This window comes from Beauveria bassiana (genome assembly GCF_000280675.1).
Source record: "Beauveria bassiana ARSEF 2860 unplaced genomic scaffold BBA_S00035, whole genome shotgun sequence".
In the NCBI taxonomy this organism is placed as follows: domain Eukaryota; kingdom Fungi; phylum Ascomycota; class Sordariomycetes; order Hypocreales; family Cordycipitaceae; genus Beauveria; species Beauveria bassiana.
The window spans coordinates 73,563-88,904 of NW_007930870.1; the positions used below are offsets into that span (position 1 = coordinate 73,563).

The following is a 15,342-nucleotide window of genomic DNA, read 5'->3' on the forward strand; positions in this document are numbered from 1 at the left end:
TACAGAGCCAAGAAGAAGATGATGACGATGATGGCGATGATGACGATGATGACGATGATGACGATGATGACGACCTGGGATGCATCAGCTTCGCGTTCTCACCGGACAGCCGCTCTCTCTTTGGGTTCTGTAGTGGCGGCCTTCTTCTTGTGTGGAAGCGCGCACTGGACCCTCCTTCATTGTCTACATCCTCATCTCTGAGCAGTGACAGCTGGCAGCCACGGGCCACCAAACTCGCTGGCGGCTTCAAGATCCCACGTCAGGACGGTCTCTGGACCTACGTGCCCCGCCGGCTGTCCATCTCGGAGGATACAGAAGGACGCTATCTGCTGCACACCGAGATTGGTGTTTGGGAGCTCCCGTCACTGCCCGTCGACGACAAAGTCGGGCTGCGACCCTCGGTGCGCCACCCTTGCAGTGTCGTCAGGACCGGTTGGCACATGGCCATCCTCTGGCAGAACCGGATGCTTACCAAGTTGCCGAGGATATACTCGCCGTCTCCTCCCGGCTTCTTGCAAAGCTTCGCATGCGATGTTCACACTGTCGACGGATCCACGAGCAGTCTCCTCATCGGCACCATGACGGGTCATCTTTTCTGCTTTCGGTTCCGGGGCAAGGAAAAAATCACCAAGGCGTCTAAAGAGATAGACTCAGCATGATCCGAGGCAAACAAGTCATACTAAGCATGAGTACTATAATACAATAAGAAACTGGAGTTGACCTACTTGATATAACCAGGCCAACTATATATATATCTAGTCTGTATGATGTACTAGCTCTTGAGCCGCTCTTAAGCCAACCATGACTCATTTTCTTCGTCATGAAGATGTCAATATAAGCTAAATTACTTGGGTTTTAGTGGTTTCAACAATCGCAACCTAGCTCTAACTATGTACGCCCCTTCACACACTACTGTAACCCAGAGTCAGTTGATAGGGACACAGATTGCTACTCGGGCTTGATTCTGGCCTAAAATGTTTATTTGATGGTGTCAAGGTACTTTCAGCCGTTTCTTGTTATAAAAGCAGACTGAGCAAAGTGCTCGCATGCCGGGACGCACGTATACTTGATGAAGGATGGACTGGGAGCAAGCGAACAGCAGCTTCATCAGAATGGCAAATTAACAGCAAAAAATACGAAAATTGAGATGAAATTGCGACATTCATTGACCTAATCCAATCTTGGTTTACAAATCTGTTTCACGGAATTTTGTCTCTTGACAGCTACTCGCGTTTGTTGACAAAGTCATTCTGCATCTCCTCCGCCAGCTGATCATCGCAGAGGATATTGACTGCGAGCAGTGCCATTCCCAGGCCGCAGTCAATCGCAGCCTTGTGCGCGTCCTTCTCAGCAGCTGCAGCCGCAAACTTTTTACTGTGAAGCGCTGCGTCGGGAGCTGTAGGAATCACGAATGCGCCGTGCATGCTTGGGATTTCGTGGCTCACGTTGCCCATGTCGGTAGAGGCCACGAGCGGCCTTTCTTGCTCTGCGAGCACCTTGTGACCGACAATTGCCATCATTTTCGAATACGTTTTGCAAATTGTGCGGTTTCCGACGACATTCTTATAATCGTCGGCCCTGGTTGGAAGAATTGAACATTAGTTTCTGGTGTCACAATGAAAATATGCCACTAGAGTTCGCACCTGATGTATTTGAACGTGCAACCAGCCGCGCTGGCGCCAGCCTCGATACATGCCTCAACACGCTTGTGCAGTTCCTGCCCCTGCTCGATTGTCGGACTGCGTATGTACCAGTTCATACGCGAGTAGTCTGGGATGACGTTGGGAACGGTGCCTCCGTCTTCAATCACGGCATGCACCCGCTGCTCGGTGCGGATTTGCTGGCGCAGCAGACTGACGTTGTTGTACGCCGCGACGGCAGCGTCCAGGGCGTTGACCCCGTTCCACGGCTCACCAGCTGCATGAGCAGACTTGCCGCGAAACTCGACTCGAAACTTGATGCTGGCGACGAGGTTCAAAGCGGCGGAGCCAGAAACCTCTGGATTGTCGGAAACTCCATGAGCGGGGACGGGATGCGACATGATGGATGCTGAAGCATGGCTAAAAGCACCAGCTCGTATAAGCGCAATCTTTCCCCCGCCGCCTTCTTCTGCCGGTGTGCCCAGAATGCGAACTCGGCCAGGCAGTTTCAATGCAGATAAAATTCTCGATGCCGCGAGGAATGCCGCCATGGAGGAAGTGGCGATGAGATTGTGGCCACAGGCATGGCCAATCTCAGGCAAAGCATCGTACTCGGCGCAAATGACAACCTCGCGGCCGCCATTACTGCCGTGACTGGCTTCGAAGCTAGTTTCTAAGCCATATGCCTTGCGAGTGACAGAGAAGCCTTGGGCTTGAAGGAAATCACATAGGTTGTCGTGCGCCTTGTATTCATGATAGGCTAATTCGGGAGTCGCGTGAAGCGACTGATTGACCTCGTACAGGGCTGCATCCGCCTGCTTGAGATGGGCCTGGGCAATGGCAAGGGCCTCACTGTAGTTGATTGTCGACGTTTTCATTTTTTTCTGCCAAACTTGTTCAAATGAAATAGCTAAATGCTTGATCAATGTTGATTGTTCTTTGTGGCGTAATTTATATAGTTAAAAGGCAAGGGTCTAGATCATGCGGGTAATTCATCAACTTGGAACTGTTGCGTCGAAAGCTGAACGGATAATAATGGCAGATGACGGCGCCACACCACTGTAGTGGGATTCTGCAGAAGTTGCGCTGCGGCTGAGTTGCCGAGTTTGAAAACGGGCCCAAGATAAATATTTGATGCCTTGCGGACCCAACTTTCATCCAGATATTCACTTTTCACCTTCCTTGTAAATACAGTTCCTTGCCGGATTTGGCGACTTTGCCGACGACCCTCTGAGCTAGTTGCTGCCTTTTTTTTTTTACCCGACGCTACATGTCAAATTTCCACAATGCCCTCATCAGGCTCCGGTCAGCGCATATTCAGCCGATCACGGACGGGATGTCGAACATGCCGGCTTAAAAAAGTCAAGTGCGATGAGGCGCGGCCTCAGTGTCAACGATGTCGTCGGCTCCGTCGTTTCTGCGATTACAGCAACCAAACCGAACTTGTCGCCCAAGAATCAATGCAGGCGAACCACCGAGGGGGTGAACTGATTCTGCAACTGCCCGCTTTTAGCAGCAGTGCCTGTTCCGTCAGCCTCACAACTGTGGACCATGAAGCGATTCGGTACTTTCGCACCACGTTTGCGCGGCGCAACCACACCAAGAATCCAGACTATTCAGTCTACTCCGTCATCTTCACCATTGCCCAATCCGAGCCCCTTGTCATGCACACGGTGCTGGCGCTCGCTTGTCGGGCCATTCAGCCACGCGACGAAGCAACGACCATCATCTCGCGTAGGCAAAACTGGAATCATTTGTTCCACTACTCGTCAGCGTTGGGCCGACTAAAAGAGGAGCTGGAGAAGAGCCCGGACAGCAACGAGTCTTTTCATTTCGATGCCTGCTTTACGGCGCTATACGTCATGCTGGTGTATGAGCAGCATTTTGGCGACGACGACGGCTTTGCGGGGCTCGCCCACCATCTCCAAGGTGCCGCCATGGTTCTTCGACATTGTGGGCATCACATTAGAAGAGACTTGGATGCAGAGACGCTGGCGACGCCGCCGCTGGCTATATGCCAGCGTGGTGGCTCCTCGGAAAGGAGGCTTTCTTTGTATTCGGCGCGCATTCTGATTTGGATGTCGCTGTGTGATGCAACGGCAGCGACGTACGGCATTGGTGGGTCGTTTAATGCTGCGTTGAACGAGATTTTGGGGTCCGACGACCCGGAAGGAATCGAGCGCCTGCACACGTTTTCCAACTCTCTCTTCCGCGTCGTGTGGGGTGAAGCGTACCCGCAGGCCGAGCTCACGGACGACATTGAAAATCGGAGCGTCTTCGAGCTCACTGTGTGCTGCTCCCGGGCCAGGTATTCTCTCGCAACCCTCGCCCGTGCTGTAAACGCCGGAGACGTGGAAGCGTCGCAGGCACGCACTCGCGCTACAAAGTCCTTGATCCAGTACCTTGCCGCACGGTATCGCGAGCTCCTGGAAGTTGCCAGCGGGCTTTTGCCTTGCACGGACCACTCGCATAGACTGGTGGCCAACTTGCGCGGCATCGTGCCCCATTACCACGCTGCCGTCATTGTCTTTTCGCGGCTGGCAGACAAGGTGCCAGATTATCCTCCCGTCTTTGTCGATATTAAACCGCACGTGGATGCCATCATGAGTCTCGCGCGGCAGGCTTACAGGCATCAAGGCAGCGACGCCATGGTTCGCATCGCTTGGCCCTTGCTCGTAGTCTCTCTGGAAACAACACACCAACCAACCCTAAATTGGATCATTGCTCGCTTTCAATCCATGGCGACCCTGGGCAAAAACATGGAGCGTGCTACGGATTTCCTCCGACATTCAGTGGGGCCCTCGAAAGCTACAGGTGGTGTTACGGCTTGTTGGGCGGATCCGGCCCGCTGGTTTCGCTCGACAGATGGAACGCCCTTCATCATCTGATGTGTCTGACCGGCCCGCATGACCTTGGCGCTAGCAGAATATTGCTTTCAGCTTTTAATGCACCGATTTTATATAATTTCGTTCCGCATGACGACTGTGGGATTAGTTGTTACTGATGGAACGAACCATTGCGTTCGCCTGGCGGGGCTCCGGCCAAATACGTAGCGTCTCCTGTGTAACACTACCCCGCGGGGTAGTGGGTCCACCCTCCCCCGCACAACTTCGGCTGTTAGCGCTTCGACCCGTCGGCTCCTGTGCCCAAACTAGAAAAAGCAGCCAACGTACCTATGTACAACCCTTTCTTCGGGGACGCATCTCTTGCGCCCGTTGCCGAGCTGGTAGCCGACAGCCAGCAGGTGGAAGCTAGATGCAACTTATCGTAGACTACTGGCGAATGTATTTTTATCCAGCCTCTTCCCCTGCTTTCGTGATTTCAAGGCCAATCATTGCTGGTCTGCTGTCTCTTGGAAAATAGCTTGGGGTCAAAACTATACCTCTGTTATCTCTCTACTCCTCGCTCTAGCAGCTCGCCCGTCATGTCAGTCCGCAACACCACTGACGATCATGAAGGGCAAAAGGCAATTTTTGAGAATATAGAAACGACAGAAGAAGACCCGAGAGAAGCGCGGAAGCTACTCCGAAAAATTGACTCGTGGTAAGTGAACAACATTCAACCGGGAGCGTTGTTTTGTCTGACAATAATATTTTTAGTTTGCTGCCGGTAATGGCAGTTTCATACATGTTTCAATTCTTGGACAAATCGGCACTCGCCTACACATCGATTCTAGGACTCAATGAAAGTCTGCACCTCGACGGGTTCCAGTTTTCCTGGTCCAACAGCATCTATTATTTCGGCTATCTGATCGCCTCGTATCCCCTTGGGCTTCTCATGGTTCGCTTTCCTGTGGGAACAGTCATTGCAATTTCAGTGTAGGGTGCTTCCATTGTCCGCTGAACTTGTGTTCTTATGTTACTGATCCATTCGCCATCAGCGCCATTTGGGGCATAATCTTGATGCTGACAGCCGTGTGCCACGACCACTCGGGCCTGTGGGCAAACCGCTTTTTTCTTGGCGTTTCGGAAGCTGCTGTTGCACCCGGCTTGGCAGTCGTCGTATCCATGTGGTACACGAGATCCGAACAGCCACTCAGACAAGCCGCTTGGTTTCTCGGCAATACGTTTGCTGGCATCTTTGGCGGCCTCGTCTCCTATGGTATTGGGCACATCAAAACGATTGCGCCATGGAAGGTATGCGCGCAATATCTGAATTTTTTTTTTTCGTACGAGCTGTTAACCGTTTGCCTCGTAGGCAGTGTTTCTCTTTTTCGGGGCCGCCACCATTGCATGGTCCATCTTCATTTACTTGTTGTTGCCAGATGATCCCACAAAGGCTCGTTTCTTGAGCGCATCTGAGCGAGAAAGGGCCTTGAGGCGAGTCCGTCGCAACATGACTGGCCGAAAAACCACCAAAATAAATTGGAGTCAATGCCGCGAAGCGCTGGCTGATGTGCAGGCTTGGCTTCTAGTGCTGATTCAGCTGTCAGGGCAGATTGCGAATGGCGGCGTCCAAGGCGTAAGTTCATCTTTCATCTATAAAAATCGTCTTGCTAAACCGCTGCCAGTTTGGGTCCATCGTCATACATGGTATGGGCTTTGAGACTTTAAAGACTCTTCAAATTCAGATGGTCGCGTACGTATTCCAGCTCATTTTTGTCTTGCTCGCGACAATCGGCAGCACATATCTACACAACACAAGGACCTTGTGGGTTGTCTTTAACATGACTTTTTCCATCGCTGGGGCGGCCATGGTAGGACAACTAGACGGGAAATGGAGCCGATTCTTTGGATATTGCCTCACTATGGGCTACACGCCGAATTTTCCCATTATCCTATCCGTGCTCTCCGCCAACATTGCGGGTTTCACAAAGAAGATGACAGTCAATGCAATGGTAAGCATTCTCAATGCCTTGTCAAATACATAGCGCTATCTAATAAACTATAGCTGTTCATCGCGTACTGTGCGGGCAACATCATTGGACCACAGCTCTTTTTCGAGCGCGAGTACCCTACGTATCCAACTGGATTTCTGGCAATAATGATTTGCTACGCCATTGGGCTTGTGGGGAGCCTGCTGCTACGAGCATATCTGGTCTGGGAGAATGCTCGCCGTGATCGGATCTCCCAATCAGCAAGCACAAACGCAAGAGAACTTGACAATGTTGATGACCAGACAGATAAACAACTTTTACGTTTTCGATATATATATTAGAGAAACCATCACCCAAATACTAGAGTCTTCTCATCCATACTAGATACTATCAGCATTTCCAGTAAACACTTAGGCCCTTACAACCTCAAAACCGCTCTCCATATCGTCTTGCGCCTTGCTAATTTCGGCAGCGTAGACGTTGGTACCACCAGTAAAGCAAACAGGCTCATATACCTTGTCAGGTATACTTCCACCCATATATGTCGACCTCGTGGTAGGTAGAAGCGATTTGTTGCAAAGGTCCACAACATGCTTCTTCCACGCCTCGGTTGCCTCAGCCTTGGCGTTGATGTACTTGATGCCAGATGACTCCATCTTGAGAATGGTCTCGGTGATCCATCTACCTTGTAGCTCCGTTGATGTCGGCCCGTTGCAGAGGAGAGTTGGGGCTTGCGCGCCATACAAGTAAAACATGTTTGGATACCCCCTCACAGTCAAGCCGAGATAGGTGCTCGCGCCAGGCGCCCACTCCTTTTCTAACTCGACACCATCAATGTTTCTCAGACCAAGCTGTGTCATTGCGCCAGTGACAATGTCCTAGAAAAATAGAAACTCTTGTTAGACCAGACTGTCTTTTCAACCGGCAGGGATAAGTATGATTGTAAAGTTCAAGCAACAGTATGGGTTCGGGTTCAATGTAATCTGGATTTGCGTGCACAGGGTGTGCAGAGAAGATCCAAAAAAGGTAAACTTACAAAACCTGTCGCAAGAGCAATCACGTCGAATTCGTGATGAGTTCCATCTTCAAGCGCAATCCCTGTTTCAGTGAATTCCCGAATGGGATTCTTGTTGACGTCAACCACGGAAACCGAGTCGCGGTTGAACTGCTCGTAGTAAGTGTTCTCGAGGCAAGGACGTTTGATGCCAAAGTAGTGAGGCATGTCCAGTGGTGCAAGGAGGTCCCGTGTAGCTGGATCGGTAATTCTCTCACGAGTCTTTTTTGCCCAAAAGTTGTATGCCTCCTTGTTGGCTTCCGCGTCGAGGAAAAGGTCCTTGTAATTGCCCAGCCAGTACCGGAAACCACCCTCTGTCCAAAGCTTGCTGTACCATGCCTCTCGCTCCTCTGCTGTGTCGTCTAGGGTATTGCAATCTCGAAAGCCGTAGAAGAAGCCACCAAACGTTTGCTCACGTTTTTTGAATAGTTCTTCATACTGAGATTTCTTGCCCTCCTGTTCCGCTGCCGTAATGTCTCTCTTTCGCATGGGTAGACAGAGATTCGGCGTGCGCTGGAAAACTTTGAGGCTGCCAGCCCGGGGACCCAACTCTTGCGTCATTTGTACACCAGACGCTCCTGTACCAACAATTGCACAGCGTTTTCCGTCAACGTCGATCGTCCCCTCCTCCGGCCAAAAGGATGAGTGGTGTATGACGCCCTTGAACTTTTCAATACCGGGCCAAGCAGGAACATATCGCTTGGCAGCCTATATGCATGGACGCTGTTAGCGTATCTGCAGATGTTGTCATGGGATATACATGAACGACTCACAAACCCCGTAGCTACCACCAAGTACTTGGCAATTGTTGTGCGGCCATCAGCCGTCTCAATGGACCACTTGCCCTTCTCAATGTCGAACTGAGCCCCAACAACCACAGTGTTAAAAGAACAGTCCTTTTTGATACCTACTACCGCATCAACATGATCAAAGTAGCGGCGAAGCTCACGATATTCGGGATAGTTGGAGGTCCAGTTCCAGCTGTTGTAGACCTCAGGCCAAGAGAACTCATAGACGGGTGCTTCAGAGTCGACACCAGCACCAGGATAGCAGTTCCAGCGCCAAGTTCCGCCAATGTCGTTGCCTGCCTCAAATATCACGGTTTTCAGACCAGCATCACGCAGAGTCTTGAGCATGAATACGCCAGCTGTTTTGCGTGATGACAATGATTAGAGAAAGGACGACATGTATAAGTGATTACGTACAAAATCCTGCACCAATGACTAGAGCGTCGACTTCGAGGTTTTTGGAATACGGCCACGTAGTTTCGGATGTCGCCGTTGCATAGCCAGTGAGCTCCGTCCTGAGGCCTTTGTAGGTCGAATGTGCTTCACCAGACTTGGCCATCTTGAAAAAAAGAAAATGCAAGTAATTGAGATAATGGACGCTATAGGGAAGTCTTTGCGCTTTATTTCGGCAATCTTCTTTTACATTATAGGAACTGGCAGTATACGACTTTATATTTCAATGAGCAGACAAGTAGCGAGCGCCATGCAGACCTGTCTGTCACTCTGCGGGTTAGAAATCCTCATGCTACTTTAGTCAGCCATAATCGTTATATAACGCTTTTTATATATATGTAGCTGCTTCTATTGCATGAATATTGCTGCTCATCTATACTAGACTCCGCGTTATTAGCAACAAGTGGCTTGTCCCCGTGCTCCAGTATTAGGCTGGCCAGTCAAATGAGGGGCAAATCGGTAGTTGAGCCTTTGTGGAGCATTTTGAAATGCCATTTGCCCGGTTGACTGGAGAATTCGGAGTTATGTTAAGCTACTTGACTATCAGTCGTGCCACCGTGTCAGCCTGCATCACAACGTTGACGAGGCGGCGGCTCCCCACTCACTACCTTTCTGTCGTGCATGAAATATTGTATTTCACATGCAGACCTGCAGGAAGAATTGTCTCCACATTCGTAAAGAAAAATCGGAGCTTTTCATCCAGCTATTTTGATTGTGCGATAAAGTCACTATACACACTTCAATCTAAGGTTACCAAGGTTACCTAAACTAATGCTTTCTAAGCGATTCGCTAGATATTGCAGATGGTGATGAGAGATGATAAATCAAGCATATATAATGGAATGCACCTAGGTTATTTATTCGAGGGTCGATTTCGCAAAAGGCAGCTGTGGGAGATTCTGAGTCGCATGAATTTCTTCCTCGTTGAGCTCTTTTTCACTCTCCTTCTCCAGTCGAATGCTTTTCAAGAACCACATGATGATGAGGTTCGGCACGCACAATGCCGTCGCAACAATTGCGAGAAGCATCTGAGATTCGCGGAAGCTGCGATCAATAGCCATGCGAACAGGAGATCCAGCATCGTATTTTTTCGCCGTCACGATTGACTGAAAGATGCTCATTGCCTTGGATTTGTCGCCCTCTGGGAGATATTCCAGCAGCTTATCGGGTAATGTGTTTCGCCATATGGCTCCAGACACACTAATAACTCTAGCATTAGTCTCGCGGCATGAGGGATGCCGTGTGATCATGTGTACGCACCTTGTCCCCACGGCGGCACCGACACTATTACCAGCTTGGAAAAGACTGGTTGCAACAGCGACTTCCTGCTGGGAGACGGCTGCCTGCACGGAAACCTGGGCAGCCGTCTGGAACAGAGCTCTTCCGATACCTGATATGACTTTGCAGACGATGAACGCAACTTCGCTGGTCTGCTTGTTCGCGCCCGGGTTGACTAGGTAAATCATCATTCCCTGTCCGATGATAACCAGGGGCGGGCCCATGAGAGCCCACATTCGCGACCTTTTGGTATATTTCATGCCAACGGCGACAAAAAGTCCGCTGACTTGAAAGGCGACTCGAAGTGAGTTGCTGTACGGATAATTAGTTTTGTGAATCTGCGGAAAACAAACCTCTGGTGCGCATGTTGTAGTTGCTTACTCTATACGGGTTGCGTGCGCAGGCGAGAAATGGCCAGCTACCTGCAAATAGCTCGAGAAGAAGATTGTGAACAGGCTGTACTCCATGAAATCGAAAACCTGGATAAGACAAGCAGCGATTACTGTACGATTCATCATGCGCGCTGGTATATATGGCCTTTTTGCAAACTTGACGTCCCAAACCACAAATGACGCAAAGAGTATCGCGCCAACCACAATCATGGCAATAAAAGACGCCTCCTTCCATCTCCCAGGGTTCAGAGATCCAGTGAGCGAAAGAGGAGTGAGCACGAGAGACATTCCTGCTACCAGAAGAATCAGACCCGGAAAGTCAATCTCAGTCCAGAAAAGCTGACAAGTCTGTTTCAACTTGGAGCTATATGCCTTCTTGCTTGCCAACCCAGGTGGTCGGGACTCGATCGGCGTTTCTTGTGTTTTTGCTCGCCGCTGGAGGTACATGACGACACCAATCAATGGCAGTGACACAATTGGTACAACGATTGCCCAGGTGCCAAATGCCCATCTCCAGCCTGCATTTTTGAGAAAACTCTCTCCTATGATCGATCCCAGGTACAAAGCAGGTATAGTTGTGATGGTCTCAGGCAAGGTGGACCAAAATGCGCGGTTGATCAAGGTGGTAGAGTCGGCGATGAATACTTGCTGCGTTAGGCCGAATCCAGTCGATCCTACAGCATCAAACAAGCCAGCCGCCTAGTTATATATAAGTTGGGATAAAAAACATGGTTGAAGAAATGTGACTTACAAAGTAGTTTGCAATGTTCCGACTGGCAGCAAAGAGAATGTAACTGACGGTTTGAAAGAAGATGGATAATGCAAACATTTCGCCTCGTCCAAAAACCTAAAAATCATCCTGTCAGGACACTCTTTCGGGCGTGAAATTCGTCAAGATGGGACTTGCGTCGCTCAGCTTTGCAATGATTGGATATGCGACAATGCGGGTAATGTTAATCACTACATGTGCGGCGCCCATGACAGAGTGGTTCTTGAACGAGCTGGTAACGTATGGTTCTACAACCATGCCGGAATAATCCGAAAAAGTGATGATCAATGTAGTGATGAACAGACTGGCAGTGATTTCTAGAGTCAGACGACGCGATTTCGACTCGTGAGCGGACGGCGGACTAGATACCTGGTGAAGGCGATGGCCAAAGTTGTTCGAGAGCCCGACTTTTGTAAAATGAGTGCCTTTTCCACACCTGCTTGAAAATCCTGCTCGTTGCGGTCGTGGGAATTTGCATGATGACCACTTGGTATACCGGCTTGGCTCCCGTCGTTGCTATCACGCCGTTTTTCTCCGCCCGGTTGCTGCTCTGGCGCAGTGCGTTGCACTTCGATGGCAACGTCTGATTTCATTGCTTCTTTTTTTGTTGCTGTGCAGCCCCTTGTCGTTTGTGCTGTGCGTTTGGTATGGGTATAAAGTCCATGCGATGTATTGGACTTCACGATAGATGTGTCGTCAAAGATTTTTTCGCTTCTACCTCCCCGCAAATCCAAACGGTCAATGCACAAGACTAGATGCCTGTAATCAGCGCATTATATGCGGCGCTATCGGTCTTTGCATTTTCATCCGAGTCGATTGTTTTCAGCTCATTTCAGCTTTCAAAAGGCTGTGGAGATGTAGCCATTCAACGTGCTTTCTGATTTGGTGTATATTCGCAGTGGAGCTAAGAAGTCGAAGGTGGCGTAAAAGTAGCGTGGCACGGAATATAACGGTGATCAATTTCATCTTATCAATCATATACTATATCCTTGGCAAGTACTTTAGAATGGGGATACTTTCGGGCCTAAGACAGACAGGACAGGGCAGAGAAGTACATGTGGGCAATTTAGTAGTATTTAATTTTGGAGCTTTGCGTACGGATCCATTTGCCAATGAACTGCCTCATGACTCGGGCTAATTTATGGCGCAGAATACATTACTCAAGACTCGGGCACGAAGATACTAGAACACTTTCTCTCACACTCTTTGAGTCGCTCGGGAGCCTGTTCGCGGGCACTCTCTCGGCACTAGCGGGCAGCACGCGCTAGCAGCTTCTCTGGCAGCTCCTACGATACCATCACTGGTAGGCCGACTGGTCCTTCAGAATGTTGATAATGTCTTTGATGCCGGGCGCGAGGTAATCTTTCACCTCGTGTAATAGGAATCCGGCCTACGGCTAATAATGATGATGGAGACGTAGGTGGCTACTTACCTACGAGATGTCCCGTCTGGTGGGAGACCGTCACAGTAATCACAATTTGGAACTTGTATTCGCTGTCTAGGCCCTCTTGCGAAAGTTGCCGATAACTATCTTTTTGGTAGTAAAGTGGTTTATTGCAAATTCGCTGTCCTCCCAGATGTGGCGGTCCGTCTTTGGTGGCTGGCTGGCTGGCTGGCTGGCCGGCTGGCTGGCCGTTTGGCTGCAACTGCTGGCCAGTTGGGCTTGCCAACGAGCAATACTTCCCAGTCCTGTCTCGTCTCGTCCTGTCACTGACCCCGAGTTGAATAAAGTTCAGACTAGACCGCCAAACTAGGGCACACAAAGACAAGACCAGGGCTTTGTCCGCCTGTTCCCGTAGATGGCCTGACCCCTTCGTTTTACAGCGAGCGGACCTTGGCAGTCATTTTTTTTTCAAGCTCTACTAGCCCGGTACAGCTCATCTATCGTAATGACCAGTATACCCTCTGACCCTATTTCGTCGCTTGATATTAACGTTAATGTGCTGAGAGGGACATGAAAAGGGAAAAGATTTCTGCAAAGGGCCGTTGTGCTCGTTTGCCAAGACCCACCACCCTGCCAATCCTGCGTTCCGTTTCCCGCTAACTCTCTGCTGCTGATAGTTCTGGCTTGGCACCCGTAAAATACCAACAACTCTAAAATATCACAAAGACATGGGGTGCATTTCTAATTACAGCTCAAATCCAACAATTTTCTGCTCTTTTACTTCAGCTGCGTGTTCACGGCCGCTCCCAACATCCCAACTCTGCCGTGGCCTTCTCCACCGCAGCCATGGACAGCCACCCGGTATGTGTAGGCTCCATAGGTACCAATAAGCGCTTTTTTGGCCATTGGTGTGCTGGCGCAATGGGAGCGCGTAGTCCTCCTAAGACTAAGGTTGAGGGTTCGAGTCCCTCGTACATCGGAATCGTCGTTGTATTGCGACTTTTTTAGCTGTCATTGCAGCGCGTCAATTCCCCCTCTACCAGTTATTTTTTGCACCCTCGTCTACTAAACCTAGGCATTTGTAGTACTTCTTTTGATGTCTATACCATCCCATCTATAGCCTACGGTTTCTGGCAACACGCCTGTAATCTCGGCGACGCAGCCAGTGCAGATTTGTGCTCGTTGTGGGTGAAAGCACATAGATCGGGTGATTAAAAATGATCACTTGGAAAGCATGCTTCCATATTCTTTACTCCGCTGACTCACAATTTAACCATGTTTCTAGTCACTTATAATGTACCGTTGCGCCGTTTGCCAGTCCGTGTTTGTCGCTTGTTGCTGTTGCTACTCTGTTTGCAAAACCTGTGCCTGCTTGGACTATTTATCCAATCTTTACTATACATCTTTGCATTATTAAACAAAAATTCAAAGGCTTTCAAAGGAAGAGGTTCAGGCATGTATCATCTCTTCGGTGATTTGTACTTGGACGATCCACGTCCTGGCTCGCCCTTATCTCGACGACTACAGCGCTTACAGCCATACATAGATGAGCTCAAGTTTCGAAAAAATGCTCCATGGCAAGGATGGGATCACCTTGCTGCATTTCGAAAAGTCGCGCATCATGAAGTAGCCGCCTGGGAAGCTCATGGCCAGAAACGGGAGATTCGATTTTTGATTCCGCCGGATGGGCCTCTTAAGGCACCCCTCGCTTTTCACTTGCACAATTCAAACTTTCAGTGTTGGCGATCCGTATTCTTCGCATGGCGCAGACGAGTCAAACCTTTCCATGAACCAAATTCTGGCTGCTGGATTCACGCCCGACAAAGTCCTGATATACGATTACACATTCCGTCGAGACCCCGTCGATCCGTTAATGGCGTATCCGCCAGACATTCTAAAGATTCACCAAGAGTTCACAGCAGAGTTGCGAATGAAAATGGCTGCTGTTGTCGATGTGGTCTGGGGAGCGCCAGTCCGCGAAAGAATGAAAACAACTCTGTCACTGGAAGAGCTCCCCTTATGGGGAGAGTACGAAGCAGCCTCGATTCACTTGGAGTGGGAGAAGAGTTCGCGGAAGTTGCAAAAATCTGTCATATTTGTACGTCATCCAGAGGCAATGATGTATAGTGAACCTTCGATTGTGGGCAAGCTACCGGACCTCAGCTTGCAAGCTGCACCGAAGTTGGCAAAAATGGACATTGCCCAGCATTTTTACGAAAAGATTCATCTTTCTAGCGGCCATGAGTTTCTTTCTGGAGAAAGCCGAACACGCCGAACGCGGTTGAATGAAGAGGCCAGAGCCCAGCTCGAGAACATCGGGAATCGGCTTCGATCTGCGAGTAGAAATGTCAGACAGATGCCACCCATTTCCTTTGTTTCTATTGCCTTGCGCTAGATTTCTATCTCTTTCGATTTCTCCTACTACATATCTGTATGTCTTCCTTTTTAAACTTGAAACACCACCCAACTTCAGAAAACTTCATTCTTACCTTATCCACTTCAGCTTAACACTACATATACTAACTTTGGTCGCAGGGGCATGTCGCTTCTGGATAGTCGCACTTCTGGCGTAATCTCTAAGATATGGTAACATTAAGCAGTAGCTACCTTCCTAAAAAGGCAAGTAGAGAGGGGGTGCTATTCGAGCGGCGAATTCGGAATCGCGTCATTTATGCCATGTAAAACCTACATAGGTCAACAAGAGTCCCTTTCTTTCCTCTATTTAAATTTCATTTTCTTACATCTCGCGATTTGCCTCTGTCGCGTTG

At 49.6% G+C, this 15,342-nt stretch overlaps 8 protein-coding genes across 8 annotated transcripts in view; 4 read left to right on the forward strand and 4 right to left on the reverse strand.

The window, feature by feature from the left end:
* Nucleotides 1-659, forward strand: part of BBA_08468 (NACHT and WD40 domain protein) — a gene marked incomplete at both ends in the record, with an annotated part of 5,451 nt that extends 4,792 nt beyond the window's left edge. The window contains one exon of the mRNA XM_008603565.1: nucleotides 6-659. Coding sequence (XP_008601787.1) covers nucleotides 6-659 — 654 coding nt within the window. The remainder of the gene's footprint in view (nucleotides 1-5) is intronic.
* Nucleotides 660-1,223: 564 nt separating this feature from the next.
* Nucleotides 1,224-2,518, reverse strand: BBA_08469 (amidohydrolase-like protein; the record flags this gene model as incomplete). Its single annotated transcript, XM_008603566.1, has 2 exons — nucleotides 1,224-1,578; nucleotides 1,644-2,518. The coding sequence occupies 2 exons, from the start codon at nucleotides 2,516-2,518 to the stop codon at nucleotides 1,224-1,226; spliced, it is 1,230 nt and encodes a 409-aa protein (XP_008601788.1).
* A 408-nt stretch (nucleotides 2,519-2,926) lies between these two features.
* BBA_08470 (C6 zinc finger domain protein) lies at nucleotides 2,927-4,528 on the forward strand (the record flags this gene model as incomplete). The annotated part of the gene is made up of 1 exon (XM_008603567.1): nucleotides 2,927-4,528. One exon carries the CDS (start codon nucleotides 2,927-2,929, stop codon nucleotides 4,526-4,528), a length of 1,602 nt encoding a protein of 533 aa, XP_008601789.1.
* Nucleotides 4,529-5,064: 536 nt separating this feature from the next.
* BBA_08471 (MFS allantoate transporter, putative) lies at nucleotides 5,065-6,797 on the forward strand (the record flags this gene model as incomplete). Its single annotated transcript, XM_008603568.1, has 6 exons — nucleotides 5,065-5,183; nucleotides 5,240-5,458; nucleotides 5,521-5,776; nucleotides 5,838-6,101; nucleotides 6,151-6,477; nucleotides 6,531-6,797. 6 exons carry the CDS (start codon nucleotides 5,065-5,067, stop codon nucleotides 6,795-6,797), a joined length of 1,452 nt encoding a protein of 483 aa, XP_008601790.1.
* A 69-nt stretch (nucleotides 6,798-6,866) lies between these two features.
* Nucleotides 6,867-8,857, reverse strand: BBA_08472 (steroid monooxygenase (CpmA), putative; the record flags this gene model as incomplete). The annotated part of the gene is made up of 4 exons (XM_008603569.1): nucleotides 6,867-7,334; nucleotides 7,493-8,218; nucleotides 8,284-8,657; nucleotides 8,716-8,857. 4 exons carry the CDS (start codon nucleotides 8,855-8,857, stop codon nucleotides 6,867-6,869), a joined length of 1,710 nt encoding a protein of 569 aa, XP_008601791.1.
* A 751-nt stretch (nucleotides 8,858-9,608) lies between these two features.
* BBA_08473 (siderophore iron transporter mirA) lies at nucleotides 9,609-11,250 on the reverse strand (the record flags this gene model as incomplete). Its single annotated transcript, XM_008603570.1, has 4 exons — nucleotides 9,609-9,951; nucleotides 10,012-10,341; nucleotides 10,411-11,120; nucleotides 11,173-11,250. 4 exons carry the CDS (start codon nucleotides 11,248-11,250, stop codon nucleotides 9,609-9,611), a joined length of 1,461 nt encoding a protein of 486 aa, XP_008601792.1.
* A 1,237-nt stretch (nucleotides 11,251-12,487) lies between these two features.
* BBA_08474 (uncharacterized protein) lies at nucleotides 12,488-13,480 on the reverse strand (the record flags this gene model as incomplete). The annotated part of the gene is made up of 4 exons (XM_008603571.1): nucleotides 12,488-12,552; nucleotides 12,623-12,717; nucleotides 13,201-13,284; nucleotides 13,356-13,480. 4 exons carry the CDS (start codon nucleotides 13,478-13,480, stop codon nucleotides 12,488-12,490), a joined length of 369 nt encoding a protein of 122 aa, XP_008601793.1.
* A 778-nt stretch (nucleotides 13,481-14,258) lies between these two features.
* On the forward strand, nucleotides 14,259-14,969 carry BBA_08475 (uncharacterized protein; the record flags this gene model as incomplete). Its single annotated transcript, XM_008603572.1, has 1 exon — nucleotides 14,259-14,969. One exon carries the CDS (start codon nucleotides 14,259-14,261, stop codon nucleotides 14,967-14,969), a length of 711 nt encoding a protein of 236 aa, XP_008601794.1.
* Nucleotides 14,970-15,342: the final 373 nt, after the last annotated feature.